The sequence below is a fragment of the Penicillium verrucosum genome (genome assembly GCF_028828655.1).
Source record: "Penicillium verrucosum strain IBT 35672 chromosome Unknown utg000005l_segment0_segment0, whole genome shotgun sequence".
In the NCBI taxonomy this organism is placed as follows: Eukaryota; Fungi; Ascomycota; class Eurotiomycetes; order Eurotiales; family Aspergillaceae; genus Penicillium; species Penicillium verrucosum.
In genome coordinates, this window is record NW_026643214.1 from 45,541 (window position 1) to 62,582 (window position 17,042).

The 17,042-nt window shown below is 46.6% G+C and overlaps 8 protein-coding genes across 8 annotated transcripts; 3 read left to right on the forward strand and 5 right to left on the reverse strand.

Annotated features, from left to right (window-relative positions):
- Positions 1-128: 128 nt before the first annotated feature.
- Positions 129-852, reverse strand: N7516_010862 (uncharacterized protein; the record flags this gene model as incomplete). The annotated part of the gene is made up of 4 exons (XM_057223580.1): positions 129-424; positions 451-637; positions 698-739; positions 799-852. The coding sequence occupies 4 exons, from the start codon at positions 850-852 to the stop codon at positions 129-131; spliced, it is 579 nt and encodes a 192-aa protein (XP_057068720.1).
- Positions 853-2,067: 1,215 nt separating this feature from the next.
- N7516_010863 (uncharacterized protein) lies at positions 2,068-2,731 on the forward strand (the record flags this gene model as incomplete). Its single annotated transcript, XM_057223581.1, has 3 exons — positions 2,068-2,227; positions 2,276-2,487; positions 2,540-2,731. 3 exons carry the CDS (start codon positions 2,068-2,070, stop codon positions 2,729-2,731), a joined length of 564 nt encoding a protein of 187 aa, XP_057068721.1.
- Positions 2,732-2,910: 179 nt separating this feature from the next.
- On the reverse strand, positions 2,911-4,239 carry N7516_010864 (uncharacterized protein; the record flags this gene model as incomplete). The annotated part of the gene is made up of 2 exons (XM_057223582.1): positions 2,911-4,038; positions 4,096-4,239. The coding sequence occupies 2 exons, from the start codon at positions 4,237-4,239 to the stop codon at positions 2,911-2,913; spliced, it is 1,272 nt and encodes a 423-aa protein (XP_057068722.1).
- A 1,847-nt stretch (positions 4,240-6,086) lies between these two features.
- On the reverse strand, positions 6,087-6,495 carry N7516_010865 (uncharacterized protein; the record flags this gene model as incomplete). Its single annotated transcript, XM_057223583.1, has 2 exons — positions 6,087-6,285; positions 6,344-6,495. The coding sequence occupies 2 exons, from the start codon at positions 6,493-6,495 to the stop codon at positions 6,087-6,089; spliced, it is 351 nt and encodes a 116-aa protein (XP_057068723.1).
- Positions 6,496-8,372: 1,877 nt separating this feature from the next.
- N7516_010866 (uncharacterized protein) lies at positions 8,373-8,573 on the forward strand (the record flags this gene model as incomplete). Its single annotated transcript, XM_057223584.1, has 1 exon — positions 8,373-8,573. The coding sequence occupies one exon, from the start codon at positions 8,373-8,375 to the stop codon at positions 8,571-8,573; it is 201 nt and encodes a 66-aa protein (XP_057068724.1).
- A 1,141-nt stretch (positions 8,574-9,714) lies between these two features.
- On the forward strand, positions 9,715-11,506 carry N7516_010867 (uncharacterized protein; the record flags this gene model as incomplete). The annotated part of the gene is made up of 3 exons (XM_057223585.1): positions 9,715-9,913; positions 9,976-9,993; positions 10,056-11,506. The coding sequence occupies 3 exons, from the start codon at positions 9,715-9,717 to the stop codon at positions 11,504-11,506; spliced, it is 1,668 nt and encodes a 555-aa protein (XP_057068725.1).
- Positions 11,507-11,796: 290 nt separating this feature from the next.
- On the reverse strand, positions 11,797-13,310 carry N7516_010868 (uncharacterized protein; the record flags this gene model as incomplete). The annotated part of the gene is made up of 4 exons (XM_057223586.1): positions 11,797-12,585; positions 12,668-12,928; positions 12,982-13,079; positions 13,133-13,310. The coding sequence occupies 4 exons, from the start codon at positions 13,308-13,310 to the stop codon at positions 11,797-11,799; spliced, it is 1,326 nt and encodes a 441-aa protein (XP_057068726.1).
- A 1,588-nt stretch (positions 13,311-14,898) lies between these two features.
- On the reverse strand, positions 14,899-16,178 carry N7516_010869 (putative phosphatidylglycerol specific phospholipase; the record flags this gene model as incomplete). The annotated part of the gene is made up of 2 exons (XM_057223587.1): positions 14,899-15,421; positions 15,442-16,178. The coding sequence occupies 2 exons, from the start codon at positions 16,176-16,178 to the stop codon at positions 14,899-14,901; spliced, it is 1,260 nt and encodes a 419-aa protein (XP_057068727.1).
- Positions 16,179-17,042: the final 864 nt, after the last annotated feature.

Consider the following 17,042-nt stretch of genomic DNA (forward strand, 5'->3'; position numbering starts at 1 on the left):
ACATGGACGTTTGATGAGACTGCTGTTTATAGTGGCTTTATGCGGTTCATTCAAAATTTCGATTTGCGTTGAACATACGAAATGATCAAGATAGTGACCTAGTTAACTAGGTACTATGTAGGTGGCATCTAATTTGGACCATCGTAAACCATCCTGGCAACAACCTTCTTCTCCTCCTTTGTCGTGCTAATGTGTCGCGTCAAATATCGCTTTCCATCGAGCTCTTCAAATCCCCAAATCACTTCCGCTTCCCATCCCTTTGACGTATTCTGGGCTAATTCTTGAATGACCTTGTTACTCAGGCTAGCCACCTCCAGAATTAGACGGATGGAGTCTTCCAGTATAGCGGATATGTTGACGAATTGGAGCTGCATCTGAATATCTCCGAATATAGGCAGCGAAACTGCCTGCGGGCTTCCATCGACTGAATAAATCCCTTCACTGTCAAACCCCCTGGATTCACAGTTTGTGTCATACGGAGAGTTGTGACTTGTTCCAGGTCGGCCAGATCAGAACCTTCCTTGGAGTTTCTCTCTGCGCATGGGCCATTTTTAGCGGATAGAGAAGTGGTCTGGCCGATTTGCAACGAAAGCCGGGCGTGTCGCAAAACCTTTCGGACAACCCAAGGTACGCCTTGCTATTGTTTTCTCCTCTTAGTAAAGCGGAACCAATACCTTTGACTCAGCCTTTCTCTTACCAAGACGAAGACATCATCTGGATCGGTTGACAGCTTTCGGTTCTAATCATCGTAGTTATTAGCCCATTCGTTAGGTAAGTAGTCAGCTAGTGAAATCGTACCAATACCCAGGTTCCAGTAAGATCAGGAACATCTTGGAAATTAGATACAACCATTCTCGGGGTAGAAGATTAGGAAAATGGGTGGTCAAGGCGTCTATTCTTCTGTTTGAAAAGGTATATATCTGTGTGGTAATGAGGCAATCGTTCCTTTTTAATGGTAGAGTTCAGTCTGCTTTACTCCGTACTCCAGGGACTTCTATATGAATTCTAAATCAGGATCGGACTCGGACTCGGTGTCCGAACATGCAGGGGGTATCTAGGGCAGCAATTCATCCCTGCACAGATCATTTTAATCACTGCGGCAATCCCATCAATAGCATGGTATGGTGTTGCGTTCAAAGAAATCGAACACGGTGTGGTTTCCATTCCAAATCAATATATCTGGTTGCTCATTGAGTGTACTCATACATCATACTTTGGTCGCCCGGTTTACGATAATAATGAGCGTGAGGATATATTCTCCCACTCTGCGTGACCTTCGTTTGTCTGATGCCGTTCTGCTCCCATTTCTCATCCGTTCACGATTGGATTATTCTACAGTGCCAAGTCCTGAGGGTCAACTCAACAAAGGACCAAGTAGACCCTTTTCAATATGGACAAGGATCATAAAAGGCCATACTTACGGCAGGTTTTAACCGCCATCGCGCCAACCCATATAATTTGTTTACCGCCTAATTCACCGCCTTGCGAAGGTGTATCCCGGCCAGGGGTCGGAAACTAATTATTACTAATAATGCTGCCTGAAGATGCCTTAATATGCCTAATTATACACCGCCTTTTGGCACCGCTCTTACAGTGTATTGTAAATGAAGCTCTCAAATGGAAGCCTCCCGGGTAATATTGAAGCTATTCCCACCACACAAATCTTTGAAATCTTCCGTTTCTAGCCGTTGAAGCCTCTCACACCATACTCTCAACAATTTCAAACCCCCGACCATACATATCGCCAATCTCATCGATTCCACTGCCCCCTGACCGTATGTCACTATCTGTCCTCATCGCCACCTATCCTTATCGATCCCGACCGTACAAATACGACCCGTACAAATCGCCATCCATCCCCATGTTGGATTTCAACCTTTTTACTTACTTAAGCGCTCTGTTATGGTAATTCAGGAATTCATATTTTCTGCCGGCAAATATTCAGGCATCTTAAGGCATCAACATTACTAATATTAGTTTCCGACCCCTGGCCGGGATACACCTTCGCACCTGCCGTACATACTATTAAACAATTGTTAGGGTCAACGCCATACCCACGTCCTAATCATGAAGTTTACTAAAGTCCAACGGATCGAGTTCCTCCTAGATGAAATCAAGGAGATTCTTCACACCATAGACGTACCTAACACGTCCGCGTCTATGTCCGTATCCCAAACGTCGGAGCCACCTAACACGTCCGTTTCCCAAATGTCGGAGGCCCAAATACGTACGGCGTCCCACCCACCAACAGAACGGTAAGAGAGTGATAAGATAGGGAGCATACCTACAACCTCCACTCGATCCACGGGGGGCTCGTCAAGCAGCGGAGGTAAGACACCGGCGGAGATATGCGTACGATGTTTCAACGGGTGGGAGGCACTGATCAACGCGGGATCATTCGACCTTCCCGGGTGTGAATTCGAAGCGGAAGGCCGGAAGCGAAAGAAATGCGAGTACTGTTCTAGTCGGCGTAGCGAGTGTATTAAGGTAAGCACTGATATTGGGGAAAATCAGAAGCAGGCTAATATGTCGGGTAAAGGTTCCCCTTGCAATTCGCAAGCCTGTTCAAAGGGGTATAGCAGCGCTCGAGCGGGCAGTGGCGTCTGGAGATACCCGCAAGATACAAAAGAAGCAGCGTAGGCTTACGCACGCATACTTCTGTGCACATGGAATGGTGAAAAAGAACTACCCAGCGGCGAGAGAGAGCGTCGAAGAGACCGAGCGCAGTTAAGGAGAAAGCAGGAGAAGCGGCGACAAATAGAGAAAGTACAGGACAACCATTGGGTCAGTGTTAACAAATGAATGATTTTAAATCTACGGATATATATATATAATAGAAGAGTGGTAGTAGGTAAGACAATAATATATATAAGCAAAGGCCATTCATTGTTAAGGGAAAAAAAGGAAAATTCAGACGACGAACGGCAGTACCGTGTCCTTAACAAGTTGCCGCAAGCAGTCCATTATTTCCATCAACGACATTTCACAGGGATCTTGTTCCTGTGCTAGGACAATGTCCCGGATTGAGGTTGACCAATCCTTCTGGCAGAGGGTTTCGGATGGATCAAACTCTCGATCCTCTTGGGGTTGCGTTGAGCTCGGACGTAATTTAAGGGCTTGGTCAAGCTTCCCCATCATTGCAGAGCTGAACTCAACCAATAATTGAACTTGGACAATGAGATTTCCATCCAAGTGAAACTGCCCAAAGCGTACCTTCGGTAACAACAGAATCGTGGCGGCATCAGCTGGAGGGATGATGAGAAACAGCTGGTATAACCGCATGAAAACAGCACGATATATGCGAACAAGTGAACAATGCGCCTCCAATATTCCAAGCCACAGGGCGATATCACACCTCGGGATTGTAGAACACGCTGTTCGATCCGGAGATGTCGTCGTGGTATGATAGCCGGAATCATGTGGGGATACAGTGGTGGCACCTTCATCCCCGCCACTGTCGCCGCCATCCGGGAGGATAAACAAACAGTCTTCATATCCGCTGTTCTCCGGTTCAAATCGTTGAGTAGCAAATGTAACATCCAAGGTGTCTTCCGTTGTACCACACGAATATCGAATAATTGCCAAAAGCCAAGAACTGTGCTCCAGTAGACGATATATTGGAAGGTCGAGTGTCTCAATTGACAGATTAGAATCTTCATAGAGAAGGGATGACGATTGTAGGAGCATTGATCCATTCTCGAACAGCTGCAAATCTTCAAGGAGTCCCATTTTCAATCTCAAGAGACTCTTGCGAATGTTTTTCATAGGGGAAAGAATTGCCTGGCTTGTTGTCGTTGGGGGAGGCTTGGTTATAGTTGCAAGGTCTGGCTGATTTACCCATACAGGATCTGGAAGATCCTTTATACCAAATGGCCATTCTTTCTCGCCATAATTGAGATGCTTGATTTGGAAAGGCTCGGGAATTGCCATTTCAGTGGCTTGCCTTGCGCCTGGTGGGACATCACTGGTAAAAGCTGAGGGAAAAGAAGGAATTTCCTCGCAATGATATTGCTGATCCGATGGCATCCAATCAGAAGGCTGTAGGAGTTACTAGTCAGTAGATGGCCGGTGTATCTCCCTCATGGACTAACTTACGAGGTTATAAGCATCGGTTGACCAGATTGAAAGGGGATCACTCCACTGTTCAACAGGGACCATCATGTTTCCAAGCTCTAGGGGCATATTAAACCCAAAGTCCGCTGAGGATGAGTGAAAGCGTCCTTCAGGGAAAACGGGCATTGTCGGTACTCCTCCCCAGTAGTGGTGCTCTTTCATACTGTGTCTCCTTGGAATTCCAGGTGGAGAATGCACCATCTTCTTCACTCCGGACCCGGATGATTTGTGAAGCACGGACATTGATTCATGCCTTGGATTGAATCTTTGGTTCTCTCGGTCATCTCGGGCAACTACATTTTGCCCATGGTTGGAGGGTAAAATGACTGTTGCAGGCTGGTTCATACTTGTGATACATATCTCTTGGGCCTTAAGACATCGCTCACAAGACATGCCATTCATATGATCGCGCTCGCATCGCAATTTTTGTCCGCGACAACGATCACAAGCGGATCGTCGAGAGTGGCGATAATTGTGGTTTGGATGCATTGTAAGAATCAATAGAAAAAAGAAACCAGAAGCAACATTTGCTAGGACGGCCAACAGTTGCAGAGATAGACCATTGATGGGAAGCTACCACGGGCAAATATGTACTCTGAGTGCAATACAGGAACCTACCAATTGGGTTGAATCATTCTCATCGACACATCTAACCAGATTCCACGCTCTAGGAATGATGGTTCTATTCCAAATTAGAGCAAGCGCGTGGGTTGGTATCACCGCGTCTGTATACCTCTCCTTTGGAACATGATCCATAACATTCTCGAGGACCCTACATGGTGATTCGTTGGATACTCCTAACTTTTGCACCCCTCCCCAGTTCTCAGGTGTGACAAGGTCTCAACTCATACCAACTTATTCCTCTCACAACATGTGTATAGACATGCGGGCATGCAGACAGAAATTTAAGGGTATTTTTATTGCATCCATGAACTGAAGGCTGAGGCCCAGAGTCCTGGTACGAGGTGCGTCAGGATCCATGGAAGATGTTACACGATGCTCAAATGGGAGCAATGTATGAAGGAACATGTCTGCTGTGATACAATGGAGGTGAATATTGTCTCACCTAGCGCCGCATCTGAAACGTGAGCCCCCTTTGACCTGAGTTGAAGACCTCACAGGGAGTGACGAAAAGGCTAAACGGAGAATAATACGGAACCTAGTCTAAAAGACACAGGTCATCCCCTCGACCATATCTAAAGGCACTCGGTTGGTCAGAGATATTACCCTATAGTACCTGCGTAGGAGGCGAACTTGACGCCACTGAACTAAACTTATAAATTAAACACTATGAGAGTAGGTATAGACTACTATAAAAAGTACCCAATCCGATTTCGAAGATCGCAGTTTACGTTGAGCCCCAAGCCACATCGAAGTTCGGAGAATTAAGCCGTCCTAAGGCCCAGCTGAGAATCTTCCGGCTTGACGGTTCTGCGCCCTTGATGTTATCTTTTCGTTTTCGTTTTTTTTTTTTTTTTTTTCTTGTTGCCCTGCTGGATTTCATATTTTGCGTCCACATCCTGAAATTCACTGATTACGGAGTATTCTAGTACCAACTGTCGAGGACGGAGAATTCAAAGTAAGGGGTTGAAAGCATGACTACATTCCTGGCCAGAGCGCAGCTGGCTTTTGAACACTGGAAATATCGGTAGAGTGCAAAGATATATCATATAAATCAAGGACAGACGTATACCTCGTGTAAAGCCCTGGTGCGCTTACCTGTGGGTTCAAAAGTCTGATGGTACCTATGTATGGATGCATTATGCGCTTACATCCAATCTGCCAGCCGGTTATATCCCGGGTTTACGCCTAACCTTTTCGCCCAACCAGCCCCAGAGAAAGATCCATTGGAAGGTTTTGGAATTTCCGCGTAACTTCTGTAGTTGCAATGAGCCAGTCTTCAGCAGCGAGTCACATCTTCGTGGAGCTCACTCGGAATTAAACAGATAATAAAGAACAAAGTCAAAGAGCCTTCATAGGGACTTTCCAGTTGGCCTAGGGTGTCCATTCCAGCCTGTTATCATCACGCGAACGCCCTGACTTCCTTTCCTAGGGTGGCCATTGAACATGTCTCGCACGACTCGAACGTCATCTACTGTAGTCTCATAGAGCTCCATCTCAAACTCGCGGAAAATGGTGGCGAGTGCCAAAAGAATCTCCGCCCGTGCAAGACTGGTCAACGGATGTTAGTATACGATTAGAGTGGAACAATCGAAAGACATCCACCTACGGAATTCCAATACACTGTCTTGACCTCTTGCTAAAGGCAACCAGATACTTCTCGAGGTTTTTCTTCTGCTCTGGGTCCATCCATCGCTCTGGGATAAACTTTTGCGAGTTTGGGAAAATAGCTTGATTGTGGTGCATGAATATGCTGGTCATCCCCACAGGTGTCCAGTGTATATCGTCAGAAGAAGGCCGTAGCAACCACAAAAAGATAGGAGATGAAGATATCGTACCCCGGGAGGGATGATCCAGTCATTGTGAAGTCATAACTTGATCTAGAGAGCTGCGCTGAAGCCTTGTCGAATTCGCTGATGAGAAAAGAACGGGTTCATAGGTTGTCGGCGTATCCGATGACAGCGGTGATCGACTGAGCCAAAAGCGGATGCAGGTGCCCCAAACATGCCCGTTGAATGCAAGGACTCGTTCCTCGGTTTGTCAGGAGAGTATAAGATCTCATAGTACTCCGGGTCGTCGATGTGTAGTTCGAAAGGTTTGATTCTCACAATCGGGCCGTATTTACGATGCATTTAGGCGATTCGAAAAGTGTACTGGCATTCGAGGAACGAATCGTAATAGAACTCGTACCACATTGTCAGAGCGGCCAGTTTGGTCCTGGGAAATGGGCCAGTGGTGACAACCATAGCCGATATGTTGCCAACCACACCCCATATATCAACCCGATCACGCCAATGGCCACAATGGGCTGTGCGATAATGGCTTTCCACCAATACATGGTGGGTAAATTTGAAAGGAGAGAAAAAGCACGTTGTAGAAGAAAGATGCAAATGCTAATCTTCCAATTCTCAGTAAGTCCTTTTTGATGTTCTTGAATTGTTGTTCCACAACTGTCGAGAAGGACAATCCGCCACTAGGCCGAATGAACTCGGAATCGTGATTGGAATCCATACTGTCGGTAACCTCAAGAGTCGTACCTCTGTGGATGGGGAAGGGCCTCGTGTAGTGGGCATATTCTCCAACCTATCGCGGCACGTCCGTGCCAACAGAAATGCCTGACCATATGGACACTAGTTCGGTCGTGGGTCTGAAGAATGTGTCCATGACTTAGGATCGTCTATTTCACCTGTTATAAGAGGTTCGGATTGATGACTTCCAAGCCCTGTTTAAGGGCACGGGGCCTGGGTGGAACCTTAGCGTTGACGCTGCCAACAGCTGAAGAATTAACATAACGATGATCCTCTATGGGTGAATAGTGACTTTCGCTTCTTTTTCCCTTTATATTCCACTCATTTTTTCGTCTTCAGACAGATGTGATAGAGATGTCTGCACGTTCTTCATGAAGTCGGGCCGGTTCCCATTTTGGAATAGGGGAGATGTCAAAGGGGAAAAAAACCCACACAGACAACGGTATTGTGCGTCAAAAGTCTGTGAAATACGAGACGTAATAGTATCAGGTAGCATTTGACGAGAGAAGGGGACCTCATTGAGGATGGTTCTCACTCCGACCTCGAAAACATTATGCTCAGACGTTGTACAAGTAGCCGGAACAGTAATAACACCCCCTTCGGACATGAACAATATAGTCGCAGAGATTGACAAATCGATAGGGCAAGGCGCGTACTCAAGCTGATTCCTCGGGTTTTTACCGTGGGCTATGGTGGGAAGTCACATCCAGAGGTAAACTTATGGATGTCCACTATTGGCTATCACTTGTCCTCGATGATATACAGCGGTGGTTCGGTGGTGACTAATGATTTACAGAATGACCACAGTATCGTTGGAAATTTTCCGGATATTTCGATGCTCCACCATTTTGGCAATCAACAACATTCGGACTTCCTGAACCCGACCACGGAAGTGATGCAACGTTAATGTCTCCTACAGCCCGTCAAATTCGGAGAGGTTTCGAGATTACGAGGGTAAAGAAGTGGCAGATAGGGGCGCATCATTGCACCCATTTTCTCATCTTGGCGCGAACTTCAGGCCAAGCAGGATCAGCACAAGGCATTACGGCGTTCCTGGTTCCTCGTAACACAAGAGGGGTTCGTATCGTTAGTTATGAGTGGACATTAAACATGCCCACCGACCACGCAACGGTGGAACTGAATAGTGTATGGGTACCTGGGTCGGCGGTTTTCGGATCGGTCGACCAGGGGCTAGCTATGGCCCAAACATTTGTGCACGAGAACAGAATTCGTCAAGCAGCCAGCTCCTGTGGGCCGCATGATACTGCCTGGGCCGAAGCATCGAGCATCGGAAGCCCAGCACCTGTGTAACTTCTGGGCAAATCGATTGTGCTGTCAAGCTGCCGACCGAGCGATTCGGGTTCGTCCACACCGGCTGATTATGGAGACATGGCTGAGCGATCAGATTCACGGGGGTGATGGATACTCTCGTCACTATCCTCTTGAAAACATATATCGTCAGACGGCGCAGAGGAGATTCAGATGCGCAAGATTGGGGCGTACACATTTGGGTTTTCCGACCCAAAGAAAAAGGAGATGGGACATGTTAAGCGTTCCAAAGCCAAAATTTGATCTGACCCCTGAAACAGGTACTTGGGGCTAGGACCAGGCCGTTCTGACAGCAGTACGGCCGAATCCGAATCAACATTACCTACATAGGTAAGTAGAAGTGAAGTATATGTGTAGCACTAGGGTTGGAGCACTAGAATACGAGATATGGCGGGTTTGGAAGATTGGTTGTTATTGCATATGTTTAGGTTGGACTTTGTTGGCCTGGTATTTCGGGCGGTGAGGTCACGTGAGTGTTAGTCTTGTTGCCTGACTTCCGAGGCTGCAAATGCCAAGCCCCCCGAGGTTTTCCTAAGATACAAGCCGTCGACCTTACCCCTGAAGCTGCTCGCAAAAAAATCAAAACAAAACAAAACAAAACAAAAAAAAAAAAAAAAAAAAAAGTGTTCATGGCACATACTAGATGTACATAGTATTTCATACAACTAGATTTCCATCTTTAGCCAAGGTGTATAACTAGTTATGTGTTTATATAGTTAGTCTACAATGTTTCACTGTGTACTTTATTTCAAGTACCTCGTGGGAACCCATTCCTAGAAATGATAGGTACTTCACATATTTAAGCAAGTACCTTAAACGATCATGGGTACTTCCTTCAATGTACTATTTTACAACCTTCCAAATGTTCTTCCTTTCCTCTTTGGGCAACTAGTTCGGCGCCACTTACCGAAAACATTTAAAGATTCTTGGCTCCACCAATGAATCTTCCAGGTTTTCTCGGAACCCCACCGAGCCCGTTCTTGGAAAGCCTCTGCAGAAAATTCTCTGAACTTTCGTCTTGACACATCCAGCTGTTTGCTGTGATACTAAGCTCATCTTATCTAAATCTAATTTCAATTGAAGATATATCACCCCCTCCCTTTTCCCACGTGGTGGCCCTGCCATGTCCGATATGGCCTCCCACGATGCCTCCGCAGTACACGATGACACTAAAATCTCTGCAAATGCGATCTCTGCAGAATCGGATAATGCCTTTCAAGACACCAAGGAGGCTGATGCCGAGCAAAATCACGCCGACGCCTCTAACCCTGGGGAACTAAAGCGCAAGCTGAAAAGCAGACATCTACAGATGATTGCGATTGGTATGTCTTTGCTTTCTCAATCAAAATAGGTTACGGGAGATGCTAACTTACCTCTGTCACAGGTGGAACTATCGGCACAGGTATACTCTACTATCCTTACGTCTTCTTCGGCTTGAAAAATCGCGAATCTAAACCTCTCTAGGACTCTTTATTTCCAGCGGCACCGCCATTGCAGAATCTGGCCCAGCTGGCGCATTGATCGCCTACATATTTGTCGGCTCCATCGTCTATTCTGTCATGAGCTCGTTGGGTGAAGTGGCGACCTATATCCCAATCCCCGGTGCCTTCACATCCTACGCAGCCCGTTTGATCGACCCAAGCCTCGGATTTTCCATGGGATGGATTTATTGGTTCAATTGGGCGTCCACGTTTGCTGTCGAACTAACCGCCACCGGTACCATCATCCAATATTGGGATCCTAGTCTGAACATTGCCATTTTCATCGGAGCGTTCTGGGTATTGATTACGGCTATGAACTTTCTCCCCGTCAATTTCTACGGTGAAGTGGAGTTCTGGTTCTCAACTATCAAAGTGGCCACTGTCATCGGCTTCATCATTTTTGCCATTTGCATCGATGTCGGAGTTGGGGAACAGGGCTATCTAGGCTTTCGCTACTGGAGCACACCGGGGGCTTTTGCCACGTACAGTCCGGATTTACCAGTATCTGTGGGTAAATTCGTTGGCTTCTGGGCGGTGCTTATCCAAGCCGGATTCTCCTACCAAGGCACGGAGCTTGTCGGTGTGGCAGCTGGAGAAACCGAAAACCCACAAAAAACAGTCCCATCGGCTATCCGCAAGACGTTTGTTCGAATTCTTCTCTTCTTCGTCTTGACGATCTTCTTCATTGGGCTCGTGGTCCCCTATGATAACGGCCGACTCACCACCGCGACAACCAACGCATCCTCCTCACCTATGGTTATCGCGGCTGATTTGGCCGGAGTCAAGGTTCTTCCGAGCTTGATCAATGGTGTGCTCTTGTCCGTGGTTTTATCCGCCGCAAACTCCAATGTGTACAGTGGCAGTCGAGTCCTGACTGGATTGGCACATGAAGGATTTGCTCCAGCCTGTTTCGGTTGGGTCACCAAGCACGGTGTTCCCTATATCAGTGTGACATTCACCGCTTTGTTTGGTTTGTTGGGTTTCATGAACGTTTCCAATGACGCTGGTCAAGTCTTCACTTGGCTCGTGAACCTTTCGAGCGTTGCGGGCTTTGTCACATGGGCCTCGATCAATGCGTGTCATATTGCGTTCATGCGAGTATTGGCAAACCGCGGGATTTCTCGTGATACACTTCCGTATAAGGCCATCTTGCAACCATATCTCGCTTGGTATGGTCTCTTCTTCAATATCCTTATCGCCCTCACCCAGGGGTTCACTTCTTTCATCCCACATTTCCGTGTGACGGACTTCTTCGTTGCCTACATCTGTCCCATCGTTTTCGTGGTGCTCTATGTCGGGCACAAGGTGATTTTCCGTCCGTCATTTGTCCGTTCAGCCGATGCCGATATTGACACTGGTCGCTTGCACTACGAAAAGGAAGTTGACCCTCCCAAGCCATGGTACTGGAAGGTCTGGGGTTGGGTGACGAAGTAATGCAGCGAGGTCATCAACATCCGATACCTTCTATATGTGATTTGTTTAGCGCAAGGTACCTGCGCATGGTACCTGCACATGGTTACTGGCACATTTACAGGACCCCTATGTAACATTATGTATATTTTCTTTTCAAGATATCAACAAACCATTCTCAGAATCATATATTTATTATCCTTTTGTTCCTACGGATGATCATTTAACAGGACACCTGGCTGCAGATTTTATGGAAGATCCCTTGATCACAACATGATGGGCTCACGGGACATGATTGTATGTTGCCACAGTCTTTATATCCACTTTAACTGCCGGGCCACCACAGAAAAGCCTCCTATCAATGCAGTTGCCCCGGTGCAAACGACGAGTGCCCCGTAGCCAGTTCCATATGCACCCAACGCATGTCCTCGCCAGTTGTCTGCCTTGAGCAGAGCCTCACTTAGGGGGCCACTTGCCACATTGCCAATTCCACGCCCTGTCTCCATGAATGGGAAGATGACAGTTACGTCTGCTGATGGATTGGCCTTCTGCACCTCGTGGGAGACCCCCGCCCATGTGGAGGAAAAGCCTCCGGCGAGGAGACCATAGGCAATACAAAAGACGTATAAAGGGGGGATAGTGGCAGCGAACCCCCAAATAAAGAAGACGGCGATAACGGTACCGACAGTTGAGAGCAAGATGCAGGTAGTGATGTGATATCGGTCTGAAAGGAATCCCATGATGACGCAGCCAAACACCGTGAACAAGTTGACGAGGACGACTGTGAGAGATGCCATGTAATCACTCGCACCTAGACTGCGTGCGTATGTCGGAAGGTAGATGGTGGGCAGGAAATATCCGATTGCTTCCAAAGTATTACCAAGCTGATAAATGATGAAGACTTTGTTGTACAGGAAGCGAAAATTCAGACGGTGATACGCAATTTCTGTGGTATGCAGCCTCGGTCGATGAAAGTAGAGAAAAGGCACAGCAAGAATGAATAATGCCGCTGATGATATTTGAAGCGTGGCTTCAACCCCATGCTGGTTCAAAAGCCACTGGATAGCAAGTGGGAAGACGATCCCAGACACGCCCGACCCGCCCTAATGATATATGATATATATGTAAGTATCAGGTCCACTTGTCATAAGGAGCTCGGGGTACAGCTTATTCTTTATAACTCACCCAGACAATACCAAAAGCGAGCCCTTTTCGTTTATCAAACCACTCCGACATGAATAATATGGTGGGAGTATAGGCAAAACAGCCACCAATTCCGAAGCCAAGTCCTTGTGACAAAATAAGATGCGTGACGTTGGTAGAAAATGAACTCAGTGCCAGAGACAAACACATGATAGTAACTCCTATAGTAGAAACCCAGCGAGCAATCTTAGGCACCAAAATCATCAATATGATTACCAACGGAGCAATCAAGTATGCGATACCCTGGGCGTTGTGTTAGCGAGAGGAAGGGGACCTTGAGTATCTTGACAACCCACCATGGCACAAGTCCCGATAATTGCGATGTTCCCAGATCCTTGGAATGGCTCGTGTGTACTATAGTAGTCTTGAAATATACCAAAGGCGAATGCATAACCTACTCGCGTGTCAGTCTCGACAACAATTCGTCCTTGACGAATGATCACATACCCCAAACTAGAGACTCGAGCATTGCAGAAGCCATAAGGAACAGCCATGCTTGAACTCCTCCATCGACTGGAGGCAATTTCTCATCGTCTAGAATGATTCTGCTGTCGGACTGTTGATCGGAGGGTATGAAGGATGTACTCCGGCTGATGAAACTAGGAGGATACTCCTTGGGCTCCATGATGCAAAAGATCTCACGACTCTATAGCTACAGGCGTGATAGGGATCTGGAAGTACAACGGGGATGTGTGTAAAAGCAATGGGGAGACCGTCCTTTGAAAAGGGTTTATATTCAATCCGGCCGGTGGAAAAGAACGCCATGATCGGCCTCGGAAAAGGAAATAAGCTAATGGAAGCTAGCTGCATAACGAAATAAATCTCCTTGACAATCATCCACCCAATTGGCGTGCCGGGAAGGTAGCGCACGAGCACATACCTGGAATCCAGGTAGACTGGGGTCCCAGCAATGTGATGCTGAACCCCTAGATGTATCGATATGGTGGGGTTCATAAGTCAAACGTCCAAAAACACCGACCCGTGCTGATTCCTCGGTTTACTAGGTATTCAATTGATGACATTAGACATCTGCTCGATGAAGGATTTCTTCACTGTCGTTCTTCACTGCCCGCGGAGGTATTAGGCAGGGGTTTGCAATTAGCTGCAATTCGAGGCCGTGTTGATCGGATGCGGGACATGCTTCAAAAATAATTCGAGGGAAATGACAACGGTCTCCTCTGCTTGGCTCACTATATGGGTGCACGAACCGCCCCGCTCAGCCGATCAACTGGGAAATGGAATGTTGATCAGGATCACTGCATAACAGGGCTGGTGGGCTCGGAGAATTCCATGTTGATATCAGGTATCCAAAAGGCTGTCATTGGCAGAGATAAGAACCGAAAGAGAGTCACCTTTCCCTTGATGGATGAAGCTTCGTGGCTTGGTAGATCCAACTGTAGATCCTCCCACCTCTGAACAATGTCATGTACCGACGCAATTCAAGATTGTTGCATGCGTTACGTCTATTCGATAATATCGAATGAAACAAACGTTAGGATCTCATGTCTCTAATATGAAATTGTTAGTTAGCGAACGTGACAATAGACAATATGAAATGTCACACCTCTTCAAACTGTGAGACGTTGAGTAACATTCCAGCCAACGAAGCTAACACAAGTTTATCCATCGAGCCAGACAGCGTAATCCCCAAGCATTATGTCTTAGCGATTTCACTCATATGATAGTCGAAGACATTTATGCCTATCAATTCTTCTCAAACCGGGTCATTATCATAACCTGCAGTTTACAGTCGCGCGTTGAATCTTTTCTGGATTCGGGTTCAAATATCTGTGTCCCAGACACATAAGGTCTTTGTATAAGCTGCCTTGCCATGTCCATTACTGACAAGACTAAACTTTTCTGGAGGATTTGAGAAGGAGGTTATCCACCTGCCTTAGGTGTGGGGGTCTGATGTTGGGTTATGTAATCGGGTGATTCCGGGTGAGTACGGGTGGCCCCGGAAGTGCATCCTAAGCCTGGTGCAGTATACAGTATATATAACTACCTAACTAGGCAAGGTAGTATGTGTATCTTAATGGGTTTCCAAACTTCTGTCTTCATAAGTTGTGGCTAGCTCAAAGGGGGAAATGCTTCATTTCAGCAATGGATTATTGTGTGTATTATATTTTCATTATCATCATCATTATCATTGAAATTAATCAAAGTGAGCTAGGAGTACCAGACTGCGACCGTTGACATAAGAGAGTTGATACCTAAAAGTCTGCTGCATCTGGCAACTTCTCGGGAGTATCGCTTCTGAACTTGTTTGTGATCAGGTTCCCAAAGGAAGGCGACCAGTCCACGCGCGGGGATAGACTATCTAATCCCCAAAGCTCAGAGACAAATTTGAGGATAGAAGTATGCGTGAACTCGTTCCCCTCACTAGGCTTATGTTGGACCAGGCCCTTGGAAACCCACGGGGAGATCAAGAGAGTAGGAACCCGAATTCCGAGGCGATCAAAGTGGAAAGTGTATTGTTCACCATCCCGAGCAGTCTCCGTATAGGTCAGACTGTCGCCAGCGGGAACGTCAGCGGGAGGTGAAACATGATCAGCAAAACCACCATGCTCATCCCAGGTCAGAATAAAGAGGGTCTCATTCCACTGCGGCGAATTGCGGACGGCCTCGTAGATGCTCTTGACGAAGTTCTCGCCCATATTGATTGGGGAGGGGGATGCATTGACATATAGGAGCAGCACTCGGGGTTGATCCAAGTAAATTGTGGCAGCGCTCCAGCTTTAGCATCACTATAAAACTGGGAAATGGGAAGGACATTGTCCTTGCCATTCTTCGCGGTCCAATCATAGAACATGGCATCGGGCAAAAATGAGGGTTTGGACTGTGTCGAATTCTCATAATTCTTCCAAGTGATTTCCTTTTCTGATAGCTGCTCAAAAATGGATTTTTGTGGCAGTGCCGAGTTGAGAAAGTCGTCGTCATTGTGGCCATGGCCATGGGAAGTGCCAGAGGTCAAGTAGGCACGGTTGGGGTTGGTAGGACCCGGGACAGCAGCAAACCAGCGATCAAACAAGACAAAATTCTGAGCCATAGTATTGAAGACGGGGATATGGTCTGGGCTGAAGTAATTGATCGCCTCGGCTGCCCGGTTTAGGTCATCCTTTGGGTAAGAGGCACGTTGCTCACTGATGAAACCATCCATGGAGGACTCGGCTCCTACAAGGGGGTGGTAGGTGCCAAAAACCTGCATGTTACCACCCGCAATGCTGTGATTGGGGTCGTCCGATGCGATATTCTTCGCATTAGGGTTGGCACAAACTTGCTCGGACGGGGAGGAAACATTGGCCGGATTACAATATTGAGGATTCTGTGGGCCATCAATGCTGGAATCATAGTCAAGACCACCAGCGAAGTGGTCAAAAGACAAATTTTCCTGCACCAAGACCACAATATTTTTGATGTTGCTCATACCGGACGAAGCAGGCATTGCAGTGGCACCCAGACTTAGGGCAAGAAGAAGTAGAGAGCGCGCCATGTTTTTTGAGATGAATATGAAAAAAAAAAAAAGAAGCTCTTGACTTGACGAGTTGACGAGTTTATAAGTCTTTCATTTCATTTTTTTTAATTCATTTTTTTATTCTAATTTTTATGTTTTTTTTCTTCTTTCAACATCCTGTTAGAAACGTCTTTCATCGCATGTGGCCGCATATTCCAATTCTGCAAGGTCAACCCACGCGCTGTTTTTCTTGTCGATCGAACCCGCGCTGGATCCCCCGCGTCAGGGCATGGGCCACGAGCTCACTGTTATTGGTCAGGCACATTTTGAGTCAAGGGGAAAGAAATGAAATAAAAAGAGGGTCAGATGGTTCTAGTCTTTTGATTTTGAGGACATCTGATATAATTTTACCTTTACAATAGGTATAATAATATAGTAACACTATGGAGTATTAGAATGATAGTCGGCAATATGATAACCAAGTATATCCCGCCGTTCCCGCATATCATTATCATCCTGATGTTCTACAATGATTCAGATGATTGAGATCTTCATAATACACATCGGGTGTATTAGATTAGTCTAACTTGTCTTCACCTTGAAGGTTATTTGAAATTCCCAAAAGAGTTTCTCGTCACCGCATTCTACGGTCTGGGTTTCATGATTTTGTCTGGAATAATTATGTATTATTCGATTATTGGTTTGCTGATCAGTCTATCTTCTGACTGTGATACTTTGTTTTTGAATAGTTACTCCTAGCGTGTTACATGAGTAGTCGGGCTGCGCAGATGTTCCATTGTTCCCCACAAAGAAGGTCACCTCTCTGCAGCTTCTCGAGATCATTTCACCCGATTTGACTTGAGCTAAGCTGAGGGGTAAAGTCAGCAGGAAGTGAATAGCTAA